Here is a 19,138-nt window from a genome sequence, read left to right as displayed (position 1 = left end):
TGGATAACCTTCTTGAATGTCTCACAATACAGATTTGTGGGGAAAAGAAAACTTATATCACAAGCTGTGTTTATGAGCTACGGGTTCTAGTATTGAAAAGTTCACAGAATGAATAGAAAGCATAGTAATAAAAAAGGCAATATAAATATATTAAATCCCAACAAGCAAAGATATATTGATGATTTTTTTAAATTCAATGCATAGCCTGAATCTCTTTCTTACAATCACTAGCAGGGAACACCAGGGAACATGTTTTTTTTTGGCTGTACAGTAATCCCTCTTATCACGGATAATTGGTTCCAAGACAACCCGCGTTAGGTGAAAATCCACGATGTAGAGAAAATATATTGTTACAATATCCACAAAGACTTTTATGAACCTTTATTGTATTTTTAAACACTGTATTGTACTTTTAAATGCTTTTTTGTATTTTTAAACACTTTTGTAAACATTTTAAAGTCAAACTGATTTTCAGAAACATTCTTATTTAAATAAATAAGAATAAATAGAGTAAATAAATCATTACAATATCCACACAAGACTTTTATGAACTTTTATTGTAGTTTTATACAGTTTTTTTTATTTTTAAACAAAAAAGTCAAACTGACTATCAGAAAAATTCTTATTTATTTAAATAAATAAGAAAATAAATAAGAGTAAATATATTGTTACAATATCCACACAAGACTTTTATGAACCGTTTTTTTAAGTGTAAACGTGTCTGGTTCCTCTCTGCTCTTGCATGCTGGCCGGCTGATGCGCCCCCCACGGTCCTGCGCGAGGGCATCCGCACAAGACTTTTATAAAAACATTTTATACACTCTATTGTACTTTTAAATACTTTATTGTATTTTAAACACTTTTTTAAATATTTTAAAGTGTAAAGGTGTCACGGCTCCGCTCTGGTCTTGCCGTGCTGACCGGCTGGACACGCTCCTGCCGCCCAACGCGAGGTCACAAGACATTTATAATTTTATTTTTAAACACTTTATTGTATTTTTTAAAAAAATTTTTATCAGGGTATGGCGTGAATTCAATTAGACTTTTCTGATAAGGTTTTGGTCAGGTACGTGGCAGAGGGGGTTGTTAATCAAATTCAGCTGCATTGGTGTTGATGGAATTAACAACAGGTGCACTCGAGGGGTATCAACGAGATGGTCCCCAAAACAGGACTGCTTTTGCAGGTGGTTTTTTATCAGGGTATGGCATGAATTCAATTAGACTTTTCTGATAAGGTTTTGGTCAGGTACGCGGCAGAGGGGGTTGTTCATCAGTTTCAGCTGCATTGGTGTTTGTTGATGAATTAACAACAGGTGCACTAGAGGGGCAACAACGAGATGGTCCCCAAAACAGGACTGGTTTTGCAGGTGGAGGCCATTTCAAGTTCCTCCCTCTTGATCTTTTTTAACTGGTTTTCCACAAGTGTTGGCTTTAGCTAGAGTCATTAACACGACTGGGAGCATGAGGCGATTTCTTAACCATCCTGAAGTTGCGCAGATTGTCCAACTCCTCCAGGATGGCACATCCATGGGTGCTGTTGCAAGAAGATTTGATGTGTCTCCCAGGACAATCTCCAGAGCATGGAGGAGATTCCAGGAGACAGGCAGTTACTCTAGGAGAGCTGGACCGGGCCGTAGATGGTCCTCATTCCATCAGCAGGACAGATATCTGCTGCTTTGTGCAAGGACGGGTGTCTTCACGGACATCTTTAACATTTCCCTGCAGCAGGCCATCGTCCCTTCGTGTTTCAAGGCTGCCACCATCGTACCTGTGCCGAAGAAACCTGCTCCGTCCTGCTTCAATGAGGACCGCCACGTGGCACTGACGCCCATCATCATGAAGTGCTTTGAGCGGCTTGTCATGGAGCATATCAGATCCATTCTCCCCCCCACCATAGACCCCTTCCAGTTTGCATACCGAGCCAAACGGTCCTCTGAGGACGCCATCTGCTCTGCCCTCCACTCGGCCCTCACCCACCTGGAGAGAAGGGACTCGTATGTGAGATTGCTGTTTGTGGACTTCAGTTCTGCCTTCAACACGATTGTGCCACAATGACTCATCTGCAAACTCGACAAGCTGGGCCTCAGTACCTACCTCTGCAACTGGCTACTGGACTTCCTCTGTCAGAGGCCTCAGGTTGGCGACACAATCTCCGCCAGCATCACGCTGAGCACGGGGGCCCCCCAAGGCTGCGTGCTCAGTCCGCTGCTCTTCACCCTGCTGACGCATGACTGCACTGCAACCTACAGCATCAACCGCATAGTGAAATTTGCTGACGACACGACTCTGGTGGGTCTCATCACCAAGGGCGACGAGACTCAATACAGGTTGGAGGTTGACCTTCTGACCACGTGGTGCAGGGACAACAACCTCCTGCTGAACGTCAACAAGACCAAGGAGATTGTTGTTGACTTCCGGAAGGGTCACACCCAACACCTGCCGCTGACCGTCGACGGTGCTGTGGTGGAGAGAGTGAGCAGCACCAGGTTCCTGGGGGTGCACATCAGTGAGGATCTCTCCTGGTCCACCAACACCGCATCACTGGCGAAGAAAGCTCAGCGCCGCCTGTACTTCCTGCGGAAACTCAGGCGAGCAAGTGCTCCTCCGGCCGTCATGACTATATTCTACCGTGGCACCATCGAGAGCGTCCTCTCCAGTTGTATCGCTGTTTGGGGTGGTAGCTGCACTGAATACAACATGAAGGCCCTGCAGCGCATAGTGAACACGGCTGGTAAGATTATTGGTGCTTCACTCCCCTCCCTGAAGGACATTTACACCTCCCATCTCACCCGCAAGGCAACCACAATTGCCGCTCACTCTTTGTTTGATCTTCTGCCCTCTGGGAAGAGGTACAGGAGCCTGCGCTCCCGCAACACCAGACTCACCAACAGCTTCATACTCCAGGCTGTTAGGATCTTGAACTCTCTCCCCCTTTCTGCGTAGCGTCCTGTACTTTTGCGCTATATTCTGACTGTCTGCTGTATGCACACTTGCTCCATTTTTGCTCCTCTTATTTATTGTTATTTGTTTATTTATTCATCACTCCTATTTATTCATTGTTTGTGCCTTCTTGTTTTTATTTTTTTGTGTTGTTTACTTGTATGTATAGGGTGTTTCATAAAGTACACCGTTTTTTAATTGCGCGGGATTTTTTTGTTTGAAGATTGTCAGCACTGTTCCTATCATTTTCGTTATCTATTATCACTCCGATTAGAAGACCATTTGTCGTTTTTCCATTTTGTAGCCATGGAGCGGTTCAGTATCGAGCAACGCATTCTTATTGTGAAAACTCATTACAAAAACGGGGAGTGCTACGCAGAGACTGTCCGTAAACTTCGCGAGATCTTTGGACGTGACGATGCCCCGACCGCAACAACAGTTTCGAGGTTGGTACAGAAATTCGAAGAATCTGGGTCAGTTGCAACCAGAAAATCGCCCGGTCGAAACCGTAATTCCCTGAGCGTCTGATCTCACTTCGCGGCAGCGACCAAGAATGGCCTCCGAGGCCATGTGACCTCACACCTTGTGACTTCTTTTTATGGGGATATGTGAAGTCACAAGTTTACGTGAACAAACCTCAAACGATTACCGAACTGAAGATGGAAATTCAACGGGTAATCGGCGAAATCGACAGGGACGTCTGCAAAAGAGTTATCGTTAATTTCAACGATCGGATGACTGCCTGCAGAGAAAGTGGAGGTGGACATATGCTCGATATCATTTTTCATTGTTAAATTGAAGTATATGTTGAATGAAATTAAATAAAAATTTTGAATTTTGCATCGATTTTGGCTGATTTATTGCATTTTTAAAAACTGCGTACTTTATGAAACACCCTATATATTGTGTACTATGTCTTGTCACTGTGGGATAGTGGGAACGTAATTTCGATTTCTTTGTGTGTCTTGGCATGTGAAGAAATTGACAATAAAGCAGACTTTGACTTTGAGCACTGCCCGAGCCCTACAGCATGACCTCCAGCAGGCTACTGGTGTGAATGTCTCTGTCCAAACAATCAGAAACAGACTTCACAAGGGTGGCCTCAGGGCACGACGTCCTGTAGTGTTTCTTGTGCTCATTGCTCAGCACCGTGGAGCTCGACTGGCATTTGCCATAGAACACCAGAATTGGCAAGTCCGCCACTGGCGCCCTGTGCTTTTCACAGATGAGAGCAGGTTTACCCTGAGCACCTGTGATAGACGTGAAAGGGTCTGGAGAAGCCAAGGAGAACGCTATGCTGCCTGCAATCATTCAGCATGACCGGTTTGGTGGTGGGTCAGTGATGGTCTGGGGAGGCATTTCCATGGAGGGACGAACAGACCTCTACAGGCTAGAGAACGGTAGTCTGACTGCTATTAGGTATCAGGATGAAATCCTTGCACCCATGGTCAGACCCAACGCTGGTGCAGTAGGTCCTGGGTTCCTCCTGATCCACAACAATGCCCGGCCTATTGTGGCAGGAGTATGCAGACAGTATCTGGAGGATGAAGGAATTGACACAATTGAATGGCCCTCACGATCACCTGATCTAAACCCGATAGAACACCTCTGGGACATAATGTTTCGGTCCATCATACGCCGCCATGTTGCTCCTCAGACTTTACCGGAGCTCACTGATGCCCTTAGACAGATCTGGGAGGACATCTCACAAGACACCATCCGTCGTCTCATTAGGAGCATGCCGGGACGTTGTCAAGCATGCATACAAGCTCGTGGGGGCCACACAAGATATTGAAAAGAATTTTGAGTTGCAGAAATTTAATTTAGGCAAAAAAGGACGAACCTGCCATATCATTTTTACACTTTGATTTTTGGGGTGTTTGTATACTAAGCCCTCTGTAGGCTGAACACTTTTATTTCCATCAAAAGATGTGGCATCCTTTTGTTCCTGAGACATTAAACTGTTCATATCAGTATAGATATCCCCAAAAAAAATGTCACCATTGAAATCTGATGTGTTTTCAAAGTGTTCCTTTAATTTTTTTGAGCAGTGTATATCATGATGGGTGACTGACAGACTTATTTAGAGAATTTCATGTTGCATTCCATGATGTTTTTCATGGTATTTCCAATGGCAGTCATTTTTCAAAATGCAGTGGTTCAATAGGTTTAGTGATTAAGTAATTTAAGATGTGTTTACCAAAATTAATTACAATCAGAAGGCAAATCAGAAAATTTTAAAAAGATGGGGACTCTACTTACAGTGCTTAGCGTGCTAGAGCAGATGAGGATCCGACGTTCATAAAGCATGCTAGCGTAGAGTTGAAGCATGTTATTGACATCTACTGCTACAAAGTACTCTGTAAGATTCCTCTGCAACAGCCAAACAAAAACATGTTAGTTAGTTTAGTTGTGAAAAATAAATTACACTGCACTGTGGAACACAAATTAGTTCAAATAAATACATACATAATTATATTGGGGTGTAAAGTTTATTACCAGGCAAGTATGAATTGGCATCTTTTGACCATCAATTATTTCTCCTTTAGGAATTTCCATAATTTGTGTTCAACTTCAGTCAACATTAGTGATGGCTATTTGGCAGACGTGTCAAACTCATTTTTGTCGCGGGCCGCATTGTACTCAGTTTCCTTCGGACGGCTATTATGACTGTTAACGCGTAATATTATATACAGTAAAAGCTACAAAACAAACTGATGAATAACGAGCTTTGAAATCAGGGACTAGTAAATACAGTTCAAATATTTTCCAAAGATGAATGCTGATAAAAATTTCTCGCAATTTTCCTTTTTTTTTTTTAAAGGTGAAGACAATTTGCAATTTTAGGATTGACATAAAGTCGATGCACAATTTGTCTTCGTGGGCCACATAAAATGATGTGGCAGGCCGCATCTGGCCACCGGGCCTTGAGTTTGACACCAATACTATAGAATTGGAGCAAAATCACATCAATAATGATGTTCAGCTGGACAATGAGGGGCAAGTTCGCCCACAACTTTGTGTTTGTGAGAGGCCCATTTCCGCAATGATAATGCTACTGTTGTTTTAGGAGCAATACATCTTTATATGTGGGAGCATTTATTTATATACCGTATTAGGTCTATAAGTCAAATTTTTTTCATAGTTCATAGTAGTTTTGTTGATCATTAGCACATTACTTACGAGTATATCACTTCACATGTTATTTTCACACTAAACTGCATGAGGGCGCTCTAGGCCTATGGAATAATTGGAACTGCAACTGACGATGAGTGATATCAGCGCAGCATCTACTTCCGGAGTCAGCGGAGTTGTTTATAGGTGACACAGAGGACGAAGATTTCGATGGATTTAATTATTTGGAGTGACACGGATGGTTCGATAAACTTGTTATTTATGTTATAGTCTGATATATAGTTTATACAGTATCTCACACAAGTGAGTACACCCCACTCATTTCTACATTGTTTTAATTATATCTTGTCATGGGACAACACTGAAGAAATGACACTTTGAGACAATGTTAAGCAGTCACTGTACAGCTTGGATAGCAAAGTAAATATATGGTTACTTCAAAGTAACTCAAAATACAACAATGGGTGTGTAAAATGCTGGCAACAAAAGTGAGTACAGCCCAACTGAAAATGTCAAAATTTGACCCAAATGTCAATATTTTGTGTGGCCACCATTATTTTCCAGCACCGCCGTAACCCTTTTAGGCATGGAGTTCACCAGAGTTTCACAGGTCGCCGCTGGAATCCTCTTTAGGTTTAGGTCTGGGACATGCTTGGCCAGTCCATCACCTTCACACTCAGCTTCTTTAGGAAGGCAGTGGTCGTCTTGGAGGTGTGTTTGGGGTCGTTATCGTGTTGGAATACTGCTCCGCGGCCCAGTTTACGGAGGGAGGGCATCATGTTCTGCTTCAGTCTTCCACAAAACATGTTGGCATTCATGGTTCCCTCAATGAACTGTAGCTCCCCAGTGCCAGCAGCACTCATACAGCCCCAGACACTCCCACTACCTTGCTTGACTGTAGGCAAGACACACTTGTCTTTGTACTCTTCACCTGGTTGCCGCCACACACGCTGGACACCATCTGAACCACATATGTTTATCTTGGTCTCATCAGACCACAGGACATGGTTCTAGTAACCCATATCCATATCCTTAGTCTGCTTGTCTTCAGGATATGGATATGGGTTCAGATGGTGTCCAGCGTGTGTCTTGCCTACAGTCAAGCAAGGTGGTGGGAGCGTCATGGTCTGGGACTGTATGAGTGCTGCTGGCACTGGGGAGCTCTGGTGAACTCCATGCCTAAAAGGGTTACGGGGTGCTGGAAAATAATGGTGGCCACCAGGGCTGTGGACTCGGACTCGGTCGGACTCGGTCATTTTTGCCGGACTCGGACTCGGTGCTGATTTTGACCGAGTCCACCGAGTCCGACAATAAAAAAAATACGTTCAATTTTATTTTCATCATGCTGCTGAGAATGCGCGTAGGAATACTGTCCACAGCCCTGCTTACGATCAAGTTTGAAAAAGAACTTGACAGCCTTGAGCGCCGCCGGCGTTTGTCGGCCGCCACCTCGCCAACCGGTCAAACGCGCATGCGCGTGAGGGGAAATCCCGCAAAGGAGGAGGGACAAACAGAGCGATTGGTTTTGCTGGCTTTTTAATGAATGGCGACTGTGACTACGGGGGCCCATTAGGTCCAGAAAAGCTGACAAGACGCTTGCCAAAATGGCAAGGAAAAAATGCAGTTAAAGTTGTTTTTTGTTGAACGCTATGGCAAGCCATTCTGCCTGATATGTCGGACGTCATTGGCGCATTTAAAAGCTTTAAATGGTCAGCGCCACTTCAGCTCACTTCATGCCAATATCGATAAGGACTTTGCAAAAGGGACTGAATTTCGCAAGCACAAGTTTGGAGACTTTGAAAAGTCAGGCAGAAAAATAGGTACAGTTTTTCAAAAAAATTACGAAGCACTCAGAGACTGTCACACTTGCATTGTTTCAACTGGCTTGGAACATTGCACGGGCTAAAAAGCCATACAATGAAGTGGAGTTCGTTAAAATATGCCTCAGTGACGTTATTGAATTTTATTTTCATCATGCTGCTGAGAATGCGCGTAGGAATACTGTCCACAGCCCTGCTTGCTTGTTATGAAGACAAATTTAGTTGTTGCGTGCGCGCCCGCGCCTGCCTGCCTGCGTGCGTGCACGTACAAGACCCACAATGCCCCGTGCGCAGCCAAGATGGAAGAACCCGGGAGCAGCGAGAGAACAATGTTTTGCCTCTAGATTTGGGGGGGAAACGCAGCGTAAGTTACGATCAATGCGGCCACGTTGAGTTGCACTTAGGCTAATGTTTACATTATGTACCAATGTCAAGGACGATTATGTCACCCAGCTTATATCATTGATGTGTTTCGATAGTTGTGGGGTCGTCACTAATTATTTGTGTTTAGATAAATGTCTGAGCTATAATGGTGTAATTAATGATTAAAACTTGAAAGTATCTGTTTATTGTATTCGTTTATATGTTTAATAAAGACAAAGCCATCACAAAACTGTTGTAATTATTTAGATTTTGATCTAAATTAGCCTTGAATAAAGACTAAGCAGTCACATGAATTAACAGAAAAAAATGGACAGCCGGACTCGGACTCGTGGTCAAGAGGCCGGACTCGGACTCGGTGCAAAAATCCGACCGAGTCCACAGCCCTAGTGGCCACACAAAATATTGATATTTGGGTCCAATTTTGACATTTTCAGTTGGGGTGTACTCACTTTTGTTGCCAGCATTTTACACATTCATTGTTGTATTTTGAGTTACTTTGAAGTAACAATACATTTACTTTGCTATCCAAGCTCTACAGTGACTACTTAACATTGTCTCAACGTGTCATTTCTTCAGTGTTGTCCAATGACAAGATATAATTAAAACATTGCAGAAATGAGAGGGGTGTACCGTAATTTTCGGACTATAAGTCGCACCGGAGTATAAGTCGCACCAGCCATAAAATGCCCAAAAAAGTGAAAAAAAACATATATATGTATACAAGTCGCTCCTGAGTATAAGTCGCCCCCCCACCCAAACTATGAAAAAAACCGCGACTTATAGTCCGAAAATTACGGTACTCACTTTTGTGCGATACTGTATATAGTTATATAGGCCTTCGGAATAATTGGAACTGCAACTTACACTGAGTCTGATGTCAGCGCAGCATCCACTTCCGTAGTCAGCAGAGTTGTTTATCGGTGACACAGAGAACGAAGTTTTTGACGGATTTAATGATTTGGAGTGACACGGATGGTTCGATAAAATTGTTATTTATGTTATAGTTATTTGATAAATAGTTTATATATAGGCCTGTGGAATACTTGGAGCTGCAACTGACGATGAGTCTGATGTCAGCACTGCATGTACTTCCGGACTCAGCAGCGGGGTTGTTAATAAGTGACACAGACGAAGATTTCGATGGATTTAATGATTTCGATGGGATTTAATGATTTAGAGTGACAGATGGTTTGATGAACTTGTTATTTATGTTATAGTAATTTGAATAACTGTTAATATGTTACGTTGGCACGTTCTCAGTTCGTCTGTCTTTATGTAATGTTAGCATACCGTATCGTTTAGCCTGTTGTTGCCTATTCATGTCTGTTCTTGGTGTTGTATTTTGTCAAGTAAAGTGGCCCCAAAAATGTGACTTGTACTCCGGTGCGACTTACATTCGTTTTTTTTCTTCTTTATTATGCATTTTATGGCTGATACGACTTGTAGTCCGGAAAATACGGTGTGTGTGTGTGTGTGTGCATGCGTGCGTGCGTGCGAATATATATTTAGGGGCGGCTGGTTAGCACGTCCGCCTCACAGTTAAGAGGGTGCGGGTTCGATTCCACCTCGGGCCCTCCCTGTCTTGAGTTTGCATGTTCTCCCCGTGCCCGCATGGGTTTTCTCCAGGCACTCCAGTTTACTCCTACGTCCCCAAAACATGCTTGGTAGGCCGATTGAGCACTCCAAATTGTCCCTTGGTGTGAGTGTGGATGGTTGTTAGTCTCTGTGTGCCCTGCAACCAGTTCAGGGTGTCCTACGCCTGCTGCCCGATGACTGCTGGGATAAGCTCCAGCACGCCCGTGACCCCCGTGGGGACAAGAGGTATAGAAAACGGACGGACGGACGGACGGATAAAACCTTGAATAAGTCCATTGACTTTGGAAACGTGTATCTGTCCACTACTTTACAGAAGGGGAGGGGGCTTGATTCAATCCTCAAATGGCTTTTTTAGACAATGGTTAAAGAAAAGATGAAAACACACTCACATTCTCTGGTATTCTGGGGAGCTCTTTTAAATCAGGTACAGTGAAGTAGAAATGCTGGAATCAACAAAAAGACAAATAATCATGAGGTTTTAAAGCTACATACAATATCATAATTCAAAATCAATTTGCACACAAACACGTAGCGAATAAGGGGTAATTAACGATCAAATTAATTAAATACTTAACTATTAATTAGTTAAATAATCAATTATTGTTAATGTTGGCTGAAATCTCCTGCCAGCAGTATAATAAATCCCCACTAGGGGCACCATGTTTTTTTTCTTATACACGCACGCACGCGTCATATACCGTATTGGCCCGAATATACATAAGACGACCCTGATTATAAGCCGACCCCCTCTTTTTCAAGACTCAAATTTGAAAAAAGACTTTTTGACTCAAGTTTGAAATTTAGACTTTTTGAACACTAAATAAAATTTTTATACAGAAAATAATTACAGTACATCTGAAGAAATGATAATACATGAGAAAAAGCATGTTATTTTGCCTCATTCAAATCATGCAAATACAGTCTATCACATCATAATATCTTAACATTTAAATATGTAAACTAAAGTGCAATCACATTTGTAAATGAATGGCTTCTGGTTTTTGAAATGTAAATAAACCAATCTATCGTGATAAAACAACAAAATTGCAATAACTGCATTAACCATCAAAGTGAAGTCTTCCTGTAACTGTAGTCTTGAAACAAATCTGAATCAGGAAAAACATTGCAATAAAATAATGCAAACTGCTACCGCTATTGTTGGGGAGCCTGAGGACTGTATAGGGCAGGGGTGGGCAAACTTTTTGACTTGCGGGCCGAATTGGGCTTTAAATTTTGACCGGGGGGCCGAACCAGGAGCAGATGCATGTAGTGTTTGTGTGAAGTAATATAAACGACATGTAAAGGTCATTCCATAAAGTGTTTTGGCCTTTAGCAGGTAGCAAAGCATGGATAGTTAAAAAAAGCTTTTTGAAAACAAATGCCTTTATTAAAAAAAATATTTCACCAAAAAACTTCTGTGATTCTCATTAAATATGACAGTTATTATGAATAACAGTATCCATCACTTCAGTGCCTGCAGGTCAGATTTATAAAAGATGTTTATCTTATAAGGCGAAATCACATCAAACGGCAAACATTCTGACCAAATACATCATCTTGAAGAATCAGTGAAAGAATACATCTAAATAAAGTAATAAAGAAATCAAAACGGCAACACGGTGACGGATATCTGAAAATCAGAGCAGAGCTTAAACTCACAAAAACCTGGTGATAGAGGTGAGGAAACAGGAAACACTTCCTTAAAGTCGGCCTTAAGAACTTTAAATGTTATGATTAGTCGCAAACAGGTGGTGCATCAATGTCCTTGAGCATCCTGCATTGTTTGAAAATGAGAATGTCGCTAGTTTCAATCCCTGCTATTTGTACAAATTATTTTCAAAATTCTTTTTTTTTTTTTTTTACAACAAACTAGAGAAACTCCCCTTCATTTTCAGTGGGAACAATGTTGATGGTCTCCCTTTTCTTGCTAGTGCAGTGGTTCTTAACCTGGGTTCGGTCGAACCCTAGGGGTTCGGTGAGTCGGTTTCAGGGGTTCGGCAGAGCCTCCACTGCGGAGGTCCAAACACACTTGATTTATAAATTCGCATATCTGAACTGGTCTCGCAAAGGCAACAGCAGAAGTCACACTGATTTGCTGGTATGTCATTTGTTGTGAATTCATGCATTGTGTTGGTTTTATTCTTTGAACAAGGTGATGTTTATGCACGGCTCATTTTGTACACCAGTAAGACATCTCTGTCTTGAATTTGAAAAAAATAAATATATATTCACAAAAGAGGGGTTCGGTGAATGCGCATATGAAACTGGTGGGGTTTAGTGCCTCCAACAAGGTTAAGAATCACTGTGCTAGTGCATCATAGTCTGGAGTAAAATTTGTTGTGGCCGAGGTTTTGGTCCGTTAACCTAGATCTGTGACAGGGCTTTGTTGATGTTCACGTGGCTGAACGTCAGCTCACACACGTCGGTCGAGCCAAATTGTCCACTCTTTTTTAAACACTCGGCACTCAGTGTCCGCCTTTCTTTTCCTTGGGCCATTCATTTTAAAGGAAGGATTCCAGGGGAAGGTTTGTGCTTTAGCGTAAAACTGTATCTGAAAGCTCAGCGCGCGAATTACGAGAATGCTGACGTCACAGCCCACACTCTAAATGCGGCACTGATAGAAATAGAGCGCGGAGTGCGCCGGGTCCGTACTACTGAGTACGTACACGCACTTGTGAGTGTGCACTGAGCTTTCTGACACGGCTTCCGGGAGTAAATGCGGGCGTTTCCCCATTGCAGGGAAAATGACAAAAAAATAATTAATAATACAATTTATTCAGGTTTGGCGGGCCGGATTAAATGGCCCCGTGGGCCGTAGTTTGCCCATGTCTTGTATAGGGGGTTGGCTTGGATGGCTGTGCTCTTTTGGCCCTCGGGTGTCGGTCAGAACACAGGAGGGAAGATGTGGTTCAGTTTTGATTGCTTTATTGAATTATTGGCAAAAAATTAACAGGCACTGTGGCTCATAGGGGCATACAGGCAAATTGGCAAAAGGGTATTGTGTGAAGCGGTGTGTGTGTGGTTCTGCAACAGACAGAATTACAGCACGTAAATCAACGCTCAACTTCTGACGTCACACAACACTTGTAGACGGCACACATTACATAACTAACTGCGCGTAACGGTTCCACTATACTAAATAACCATAAATGAAATACTCTCGGCAACACACCAAACATAAGTCATCGAGACAACAAAATACATTTGCTGGCTACCATTAGTTGCCGTGCCGCTGTGTAACGGCTACTCGTACGATGCAAGGCAAACTTAAAGGAGCACACGAAGCAAATCGCGATCGGACGAATGGCACAACAGTGGACAGTAGTAACAATGAAATGTATATACTCACTTTGTGTCAAGAACACACACGATCACAGCAACATACTCAGTCGATACCTGCAACCTTTAACTTACCGCTGCGCACAAGCTCCAACAATCGCGATAAGCTGAGGTAACTCACGCGAGACTTAAGGCGCGGTGACGTAACTTCGCTTTAAAGACGACACCCACTTTTTCAGTCTTATTTCAATGCAAAAAACATCGTCTTATATTCGGGCCAATACGGTATTTATATACATAACCACGGATATGTACGTAATCAATCATAAACATTGTTTTGCATCATGGTAGGGCATCTGTAAGGATAGGTTAAGCGAAGAAAAGGGGGATACACTGTATAGTATAGTGCGACACTTTTAGTGGGCTAAAGTAAATTTCTTCCCAATTTCTTCTACACGTCATGTATAATAAATACAGTCCTACAATTCCATTTCCTGAATTGATTGAATAAACTAAGAGTGATCCAAGTGGACCACTGCTCATGCTACTGAGGAGTTTCCGGGTTAACTTAAGTCAGTGAGCGATTGGCTAAGGCAGCGTTATAGTAGCCAATTAGTTCCTATGTTTTAACACGTGTGCCGAAGCACATCGGTCAGTAGCCACACACCACAAAATCCGACAAGAGGCAGAAAATCATGGTACAACAATCTTAGAAGAAAATCTTGTCACGGATGGAGTGTGGAAAGGAAGAGGGCGACCAAGTGCAGCTTGAACCAGGGTTCATTGGAGGAACTCAAAACACAGACTTGGTAAACTAACATAACTCTCTAACAAAACCAATAACAGGACTGACCGACAAAGACGTGGAACAAAAAGACATGGGGACATTGCCAAAGACAGGAACAGAAACCTGTGTTATTTTCAAATATTGTTTGTTTTTTAATCTCCATCGCGGACTGGACGTCATACGGAGGCAGTATCACTGCGCATGCGCACTATGGATCCGATGCGAAAAGTCCTCTTCTCTTCTTGACTGACAATGAATGTGATAGTTTAATACATACAATCAGCAAATAACAAAATACGTATTACAGGTAATATTTTATTTCACAACACTTTGCCTTGTTCCTTTCGTCTCTGCTGTTCACTTCAAACACGCTCCATACGAACGCAATGCTCTCGTATCAGACGCTTGCTCGATCACCTGCTCGTTTGCTGTCACAATGTACCCTACACAAATCCGAAACATTTGTTGCGGCTCCGAGTCACGACGAGGGGCAAGTTTTGGTTTCCAAGGGTGTTTTTATTCCTCTTCAACTTCTCTCCCATACAGAGCCGCCTTTTTCACATGTCCGCACGTCACTTTCCCCAGGGGATGGATCAAAATCACACGGGGATGGGTCAAATGCAGAGGACAAATTTCACCACACCCAGATGCGTGTGTGACGATCATTGGGACTTTAAAAAAAAAAAAAAAAAAAAAATCAAAATTTGGGTGCGTATTATACATGGGTACAGGCTTTTTTCCAGCATTGACATGCCATTTTTAGGGTGCGTATTATACATGGGGGCGCATTATACATGGCAAAAAACGGTAGTTACATTCCCTGGTAATGAGTTACTTTTATTATAAAGTAATTCAGTTACTAACTCAGTTACCTTTTTTAAAAACTTGTGAGTAACTATAACTAATTACTTTTTAAAGTAATGTGTCCCTAACACTGTATATGAAGGTTTAATAATAATTGGCTCGGAAGTAGTCTCGCCCTGGAAATAATTCAGTGTAGACTGACCAGGTGTGTTGATTGATGACTTGTTGGCTGATGTTAGCTTCAAACTGCACTCTGGTGAATGATGCCTTCTTCCTACTGCCATGATGCAAAACATGTTTAATTATGATTACGTACATATTCGTGGACAGACATTACCAAAGACTGGGCTGACAGGCAGAGAGTGCACATTTTAAGTACCGTAAATTTCGGACTATAAGCCGTGACATTTTTCTCAAATTTTGAACCCTGCGGCTTATAGTCCGGTGTGGCTTATATAGGATTTTTTCCGTGATTTTTGTGACGACTTTATCACTTTTATACACTCGTAAAAAGGCTGTGGACCGCTGTTGTGCGGCACCGCTTTGCTGGGCAGAGGGATATATGACTGGCGCGAAAAATGGTGTGTTGATCGCATGTCCATCCGCCAGGCAAATAGTGCCGTATAATTCACACAAAGAAGAGACAGAACAAGATCAAGGAATTACTGAAAGGAAGCTTTTATACACAAACCGTCATTATGGGGACAAAAGAAATGCATATGATGCCGCTTTTAAGTTAAAGGCAGTCGATGTTGACGACATTGTGTTGCGTCACCCTTTTCTTTATTTCCCGGTCACGTCTACTCTGGAGCTATACACGTCGCTCGCTAGTTTAAATCAATTTAGCGCTTTGTGCATGAATAAAATTAGCAGACCCTCATCATGGAAAATGCTAGAAGAAATGCATAAAAGCGACGACGAAAGAGAGACTGAGAAAGTGTGTGGCGAAGGATATCTAACGCTATTCCAATCGGACAGTGAGGAGGAAGACTTCGATGGTTTCAGTGCACAGGGGGAAGATGAAGACAACGAAGCTATTTTTTTTTTTACTTTTACTGGTATCCCTTTTTAACAAGCCCTGTTAGTGTTGCTGCTGTGTTACCGCCACGTCTCAGTGACTTTTACCGGTGTAATGTTCACAGCAGATCTGAATATACTGTGCCATGTATGTGTAGCGCCCCTGGTGGCGTAGTGTGGGGGATCCGAAAAGAGGGTTGGTGTACAACGGGGAACGGTGTTGGTAATGCGCGGGTGGCAATAAAGTACACGACGATCAACACATCCAAGCGAGGCATCCTTCTTTTATTATTTAACGGGACCCGGAGACATTCCACTGGCGACAAGGAGGAGCATGTCCCGCGCGACGACAGAAACGTTCGTCAGACTCGAAAAGAAAACAGAAAGAGGAAGAAGGATGACACGACGCACCGAGTCAGTTGCTAGGCTAACGGAGCTAACTCGGAACAATGCCATCATGTCGCTCTTGAGCAGTGTCACAGTCCCGCAGTTTGACACCGAGAGTGAAGTCAGCTCCATTGGACCTCGTTGGATAAAGTGGACACAAAGGTTTGAAAACTACACTACTGCCATGAACATAAATGGAGATGCTAGGCTAAAAGCAATGCTGTTGCACTTAGCTGGAGAACGAGTGCATGACATTTACGACACAATGGCGGCAGCAACAGACAAGTATGCTGATACAAAAAAAAAACTCACGGACTACTTTTCACCCAAAAAGAATGTGCAATACGAAATATACATGTTCAGAAAAGCAGGGCAGCAATCAGGAGAAGACCTGGATAGGTACCACACCAGGCTACGTATGCTTGCAAAGAACTGTGAGTTCGTTGACAGACTCTGAAATTAAAGCACAACTGATTCAAAGCTGCACGTCGTCTCGGCTGCGCAGAAAGGCATTGAGAGAGCCTGACTTAACGTTAAATGAACTTTTTGACCATGGCAGAACACTGCGGCTGTCCGAAATACAAGCTACAGGTATGGAGCAAGGTGCAGTCGCTACTGTGAATGTAGTGCATCAGCCAGCTAAGAACAAATACACAGCATAGAGCAAACCAAATGCCCAGTGCAGGAACTGTGGAGGCGAGTATCCACACAAATAAGACTGCCCCGCCAAAGGAAAAAAGGTGCAGAGCATGTGGTAAACAAAACCATTTTCCAGGACAATGCCGCTCCACGTTCAGAAATAAAGACACAAAACAACACAAAGACAACAGACGATACCAGTACACACATCAGAAAGTACATCATGTGGCCAGCACTGCACCCAGTGACAACAACCAGGCAGACTCATCGAGCAGTGATGATGAACATGTGTTTGTTGTAAACACGAAGACCACAGAGCTGCCACGGACTAACATCAAATTAAACAATATGAGCATGTCAGTCTTGATAGACTCTGGAGCCACAGAGAATATCATCAGCCAGACCACGTATGAGAGACTAGAGCCACGCCCAGAGCTCAAACAGACTGCAACAAAAATATTCCCATATCGTTCCAACGTTCCTCTCCCTGTTGTTGGTGCATTTAAAGGACAAGCTACGAAAGGAGACAAGCAGTCTAACAGCCTGTTCTGCGTGATTCAAGGGGACAGTTTTTCCATACTAAGCTATAACACGTCCACGGAGCTTGGACTGATCAAAATAATCACCGCCCTGTCGCCCTCACCAAGCGCCACGACCGTTGCAGAAGAGCTCGTCAACAGCCACCCAGAGCTGTTCGAAGGAATTGGCACGCTGAAAGACTTTCAGGTAAAACTCCACATTAACCTCGGCGTACAGCCTACATGCCAACCACACAGGCGTGTACCATTTCACGTACGACAGAAAGTAGAGGAAGAGCTAAAGAACTTAGAAGCGGATGGCATCATTGAAGCGGTGTCAGGTCCCAGACCATGGGTATCTCCCATTGTGACTCCCCCCAAACCAAAAGACCCAGACAAAGTGAGAATCTGCGTGGACATGCGTCACGCCAACACGGCAATCGAACGCGAACATCACATCACACCCACTGTGGATGACATCATTCATGAACTGAATAGAGCCACCGTGTTTTCTAAGCTGGACTTGAAAGCAGGTTATCACCAGCTAGAGCTCCACCCCGACAGCAGGTATATCACCATGTTCACCACTCATCTTGGTCTGAGGCGCTACAAACGCTTAAACTTTGGCATTTCATCAGCTGTGGAGGTGTTTCAAAATGCAATCTGCCAGACCCTCCAAGGCCTCAAAGGGGTAAAAAATCTGAGTGACGACATCATTGTCTACGGTACTTCCCAGTCCGAACATGATGATAACAGAGCTGTGTTCCAGAGGATTAAATAGAGCGGTCTCACGCTCAACAGAAAGAAGTGTGAATTCAACAAGTCCAGGCTCGAGTTCTTTGGATTCATCTTTTCGGCTGACGGCATCTCAGCGGATCCGAAAAAAGTAGCAGCCATACAGCAGGCTGGCGACCCACGGGATGCTGGTGAGATCAGGAGTCTGCTTGGCATGGCCAACTACTGCTCTCGGTTCATTAAGGACTTTGCCTCCATCTCTGCTCCACTGCGCGCACTCACGAGGAAAGACGCACAGTGGGAGTTGGGACCAGATCAAGCAGCAGCACTGAGAGCCATCAAGGATGGTCTCACCAGCGACACCACCATGTCCTACTTTGATCCAAGTAAGGAGACAGAGTTGGTTGTCGACACGAGCCCCGTGGGGCTAGGGGCTATTCTTTACCAAAAGGTGGATGGAGACAGACACACCATAGCGTACGCAAGCCGTGCACTCAGCGACTTGGAAAAGGACTATTCACAAACAGAGCGGGAAGCACTAGCCGTCGTGTGGGGCTGTGAGCACTATCACCTGTACATCTATGGACATCCATTCACACTTGTGATTGATCACAAAGCCCTTGAAACCATCTGGAACAACCCCAGATCGAAACCACCTGCAAGAATTGAACGGTGGGGAGTGAGGCTTCAGCCCTACAACTTCAGAGTGGAGTACAGAAAAGGAGCTGAAAATCCAGCTGACTACATCTCCCGTCATCCGGTGCCTTCACAGACCAACGACAGCACACGAGCAGCGAAGATTGCAGAAGAGTACATCAACTTCACGTCTCATTACGCCACACCAAAAGCGATGATCCTCACAGAGATCAAAGAAGAGACTCTGAAAGACCCAGTCTTACAGAAGGTCAGTGAATATATCAGACAACATGTGGAACAAAATCACAGACAACGCTCAACACACTAACATTCTGAGACACTTCAAACAAATCAGCAGCGAGCTGACAGTATCCCCCGCTGATGACATTATTCTGAGAAACAAGAAGTCATCCCGTTAACCCTACAAAACAGAGCCCTACAGGTCGCACACAAGGGACATC

The 19,138-nt window shown here is 43.5% G+C and overlaps 1 protein-coding gene and 1 long non-coding RNA gene across 7 annotated transcripts in view; one reads left to right on the top strand and one right to left on the bottom strand.

The window, feature by feature from the left end:
• LOC119131444 overlaps nucleotides 1-19,138 on the top strand; it is a 546,859-nt gene that overhangs the window by 424,539 nt on the left and 103,182 nt on the right. The window lies entirely within an intron of this gene.
• The window catches only part of LOC119131388 (DENN domain-containing protein 1A-like), a 116,154-nt gene that overhangs the window by 69,727 nt on the left and 27,289 nt on the right, over nucleotides 1-19,138 (bottom strand). For 5 of the 6 annotated variants that reach the window (XM_037265795.1, XM_037265799.1, XM_037265796.1 and 2 more), the window contains 2 exons: nucleotides 10,265-10,318; nucleotides 5,203-5,313 (listed from right to left, as the gene is read on the bottom strand). In XM_037265795.1, coding sequence (XP_037121690.1) covers nucleotides 5,203-5,313; nucleotides 10,265-10,318 — 165 coding nt within the window. The remainder of the gene's footprint in view (nucleotides 1-5,202; nucleotides 5,314-10,264; nucleotides 10,319-19,138) is intronic. The other variant, XM_037265797.1, reaches the window with a different exon arrangement.

This window comes from Syngnathus acus, chromosome 12 (assembly GCF_901709675.1).
Source record: "Syngnathus acus chromosome 12, fSynAcu1.2, whole genome shotgun sequence".
Lineage (NCBI taxonomy): Eukaryota > Metazoa > Chordata > Actinopteri > Syngnathiformes > Syngnathidae > Syngnathus > Syngnathus acus.
Note: the sequence above shows the minus strand (reverse complement) of the source record. Positions and strands in the feature narration are given on the sequence as shown.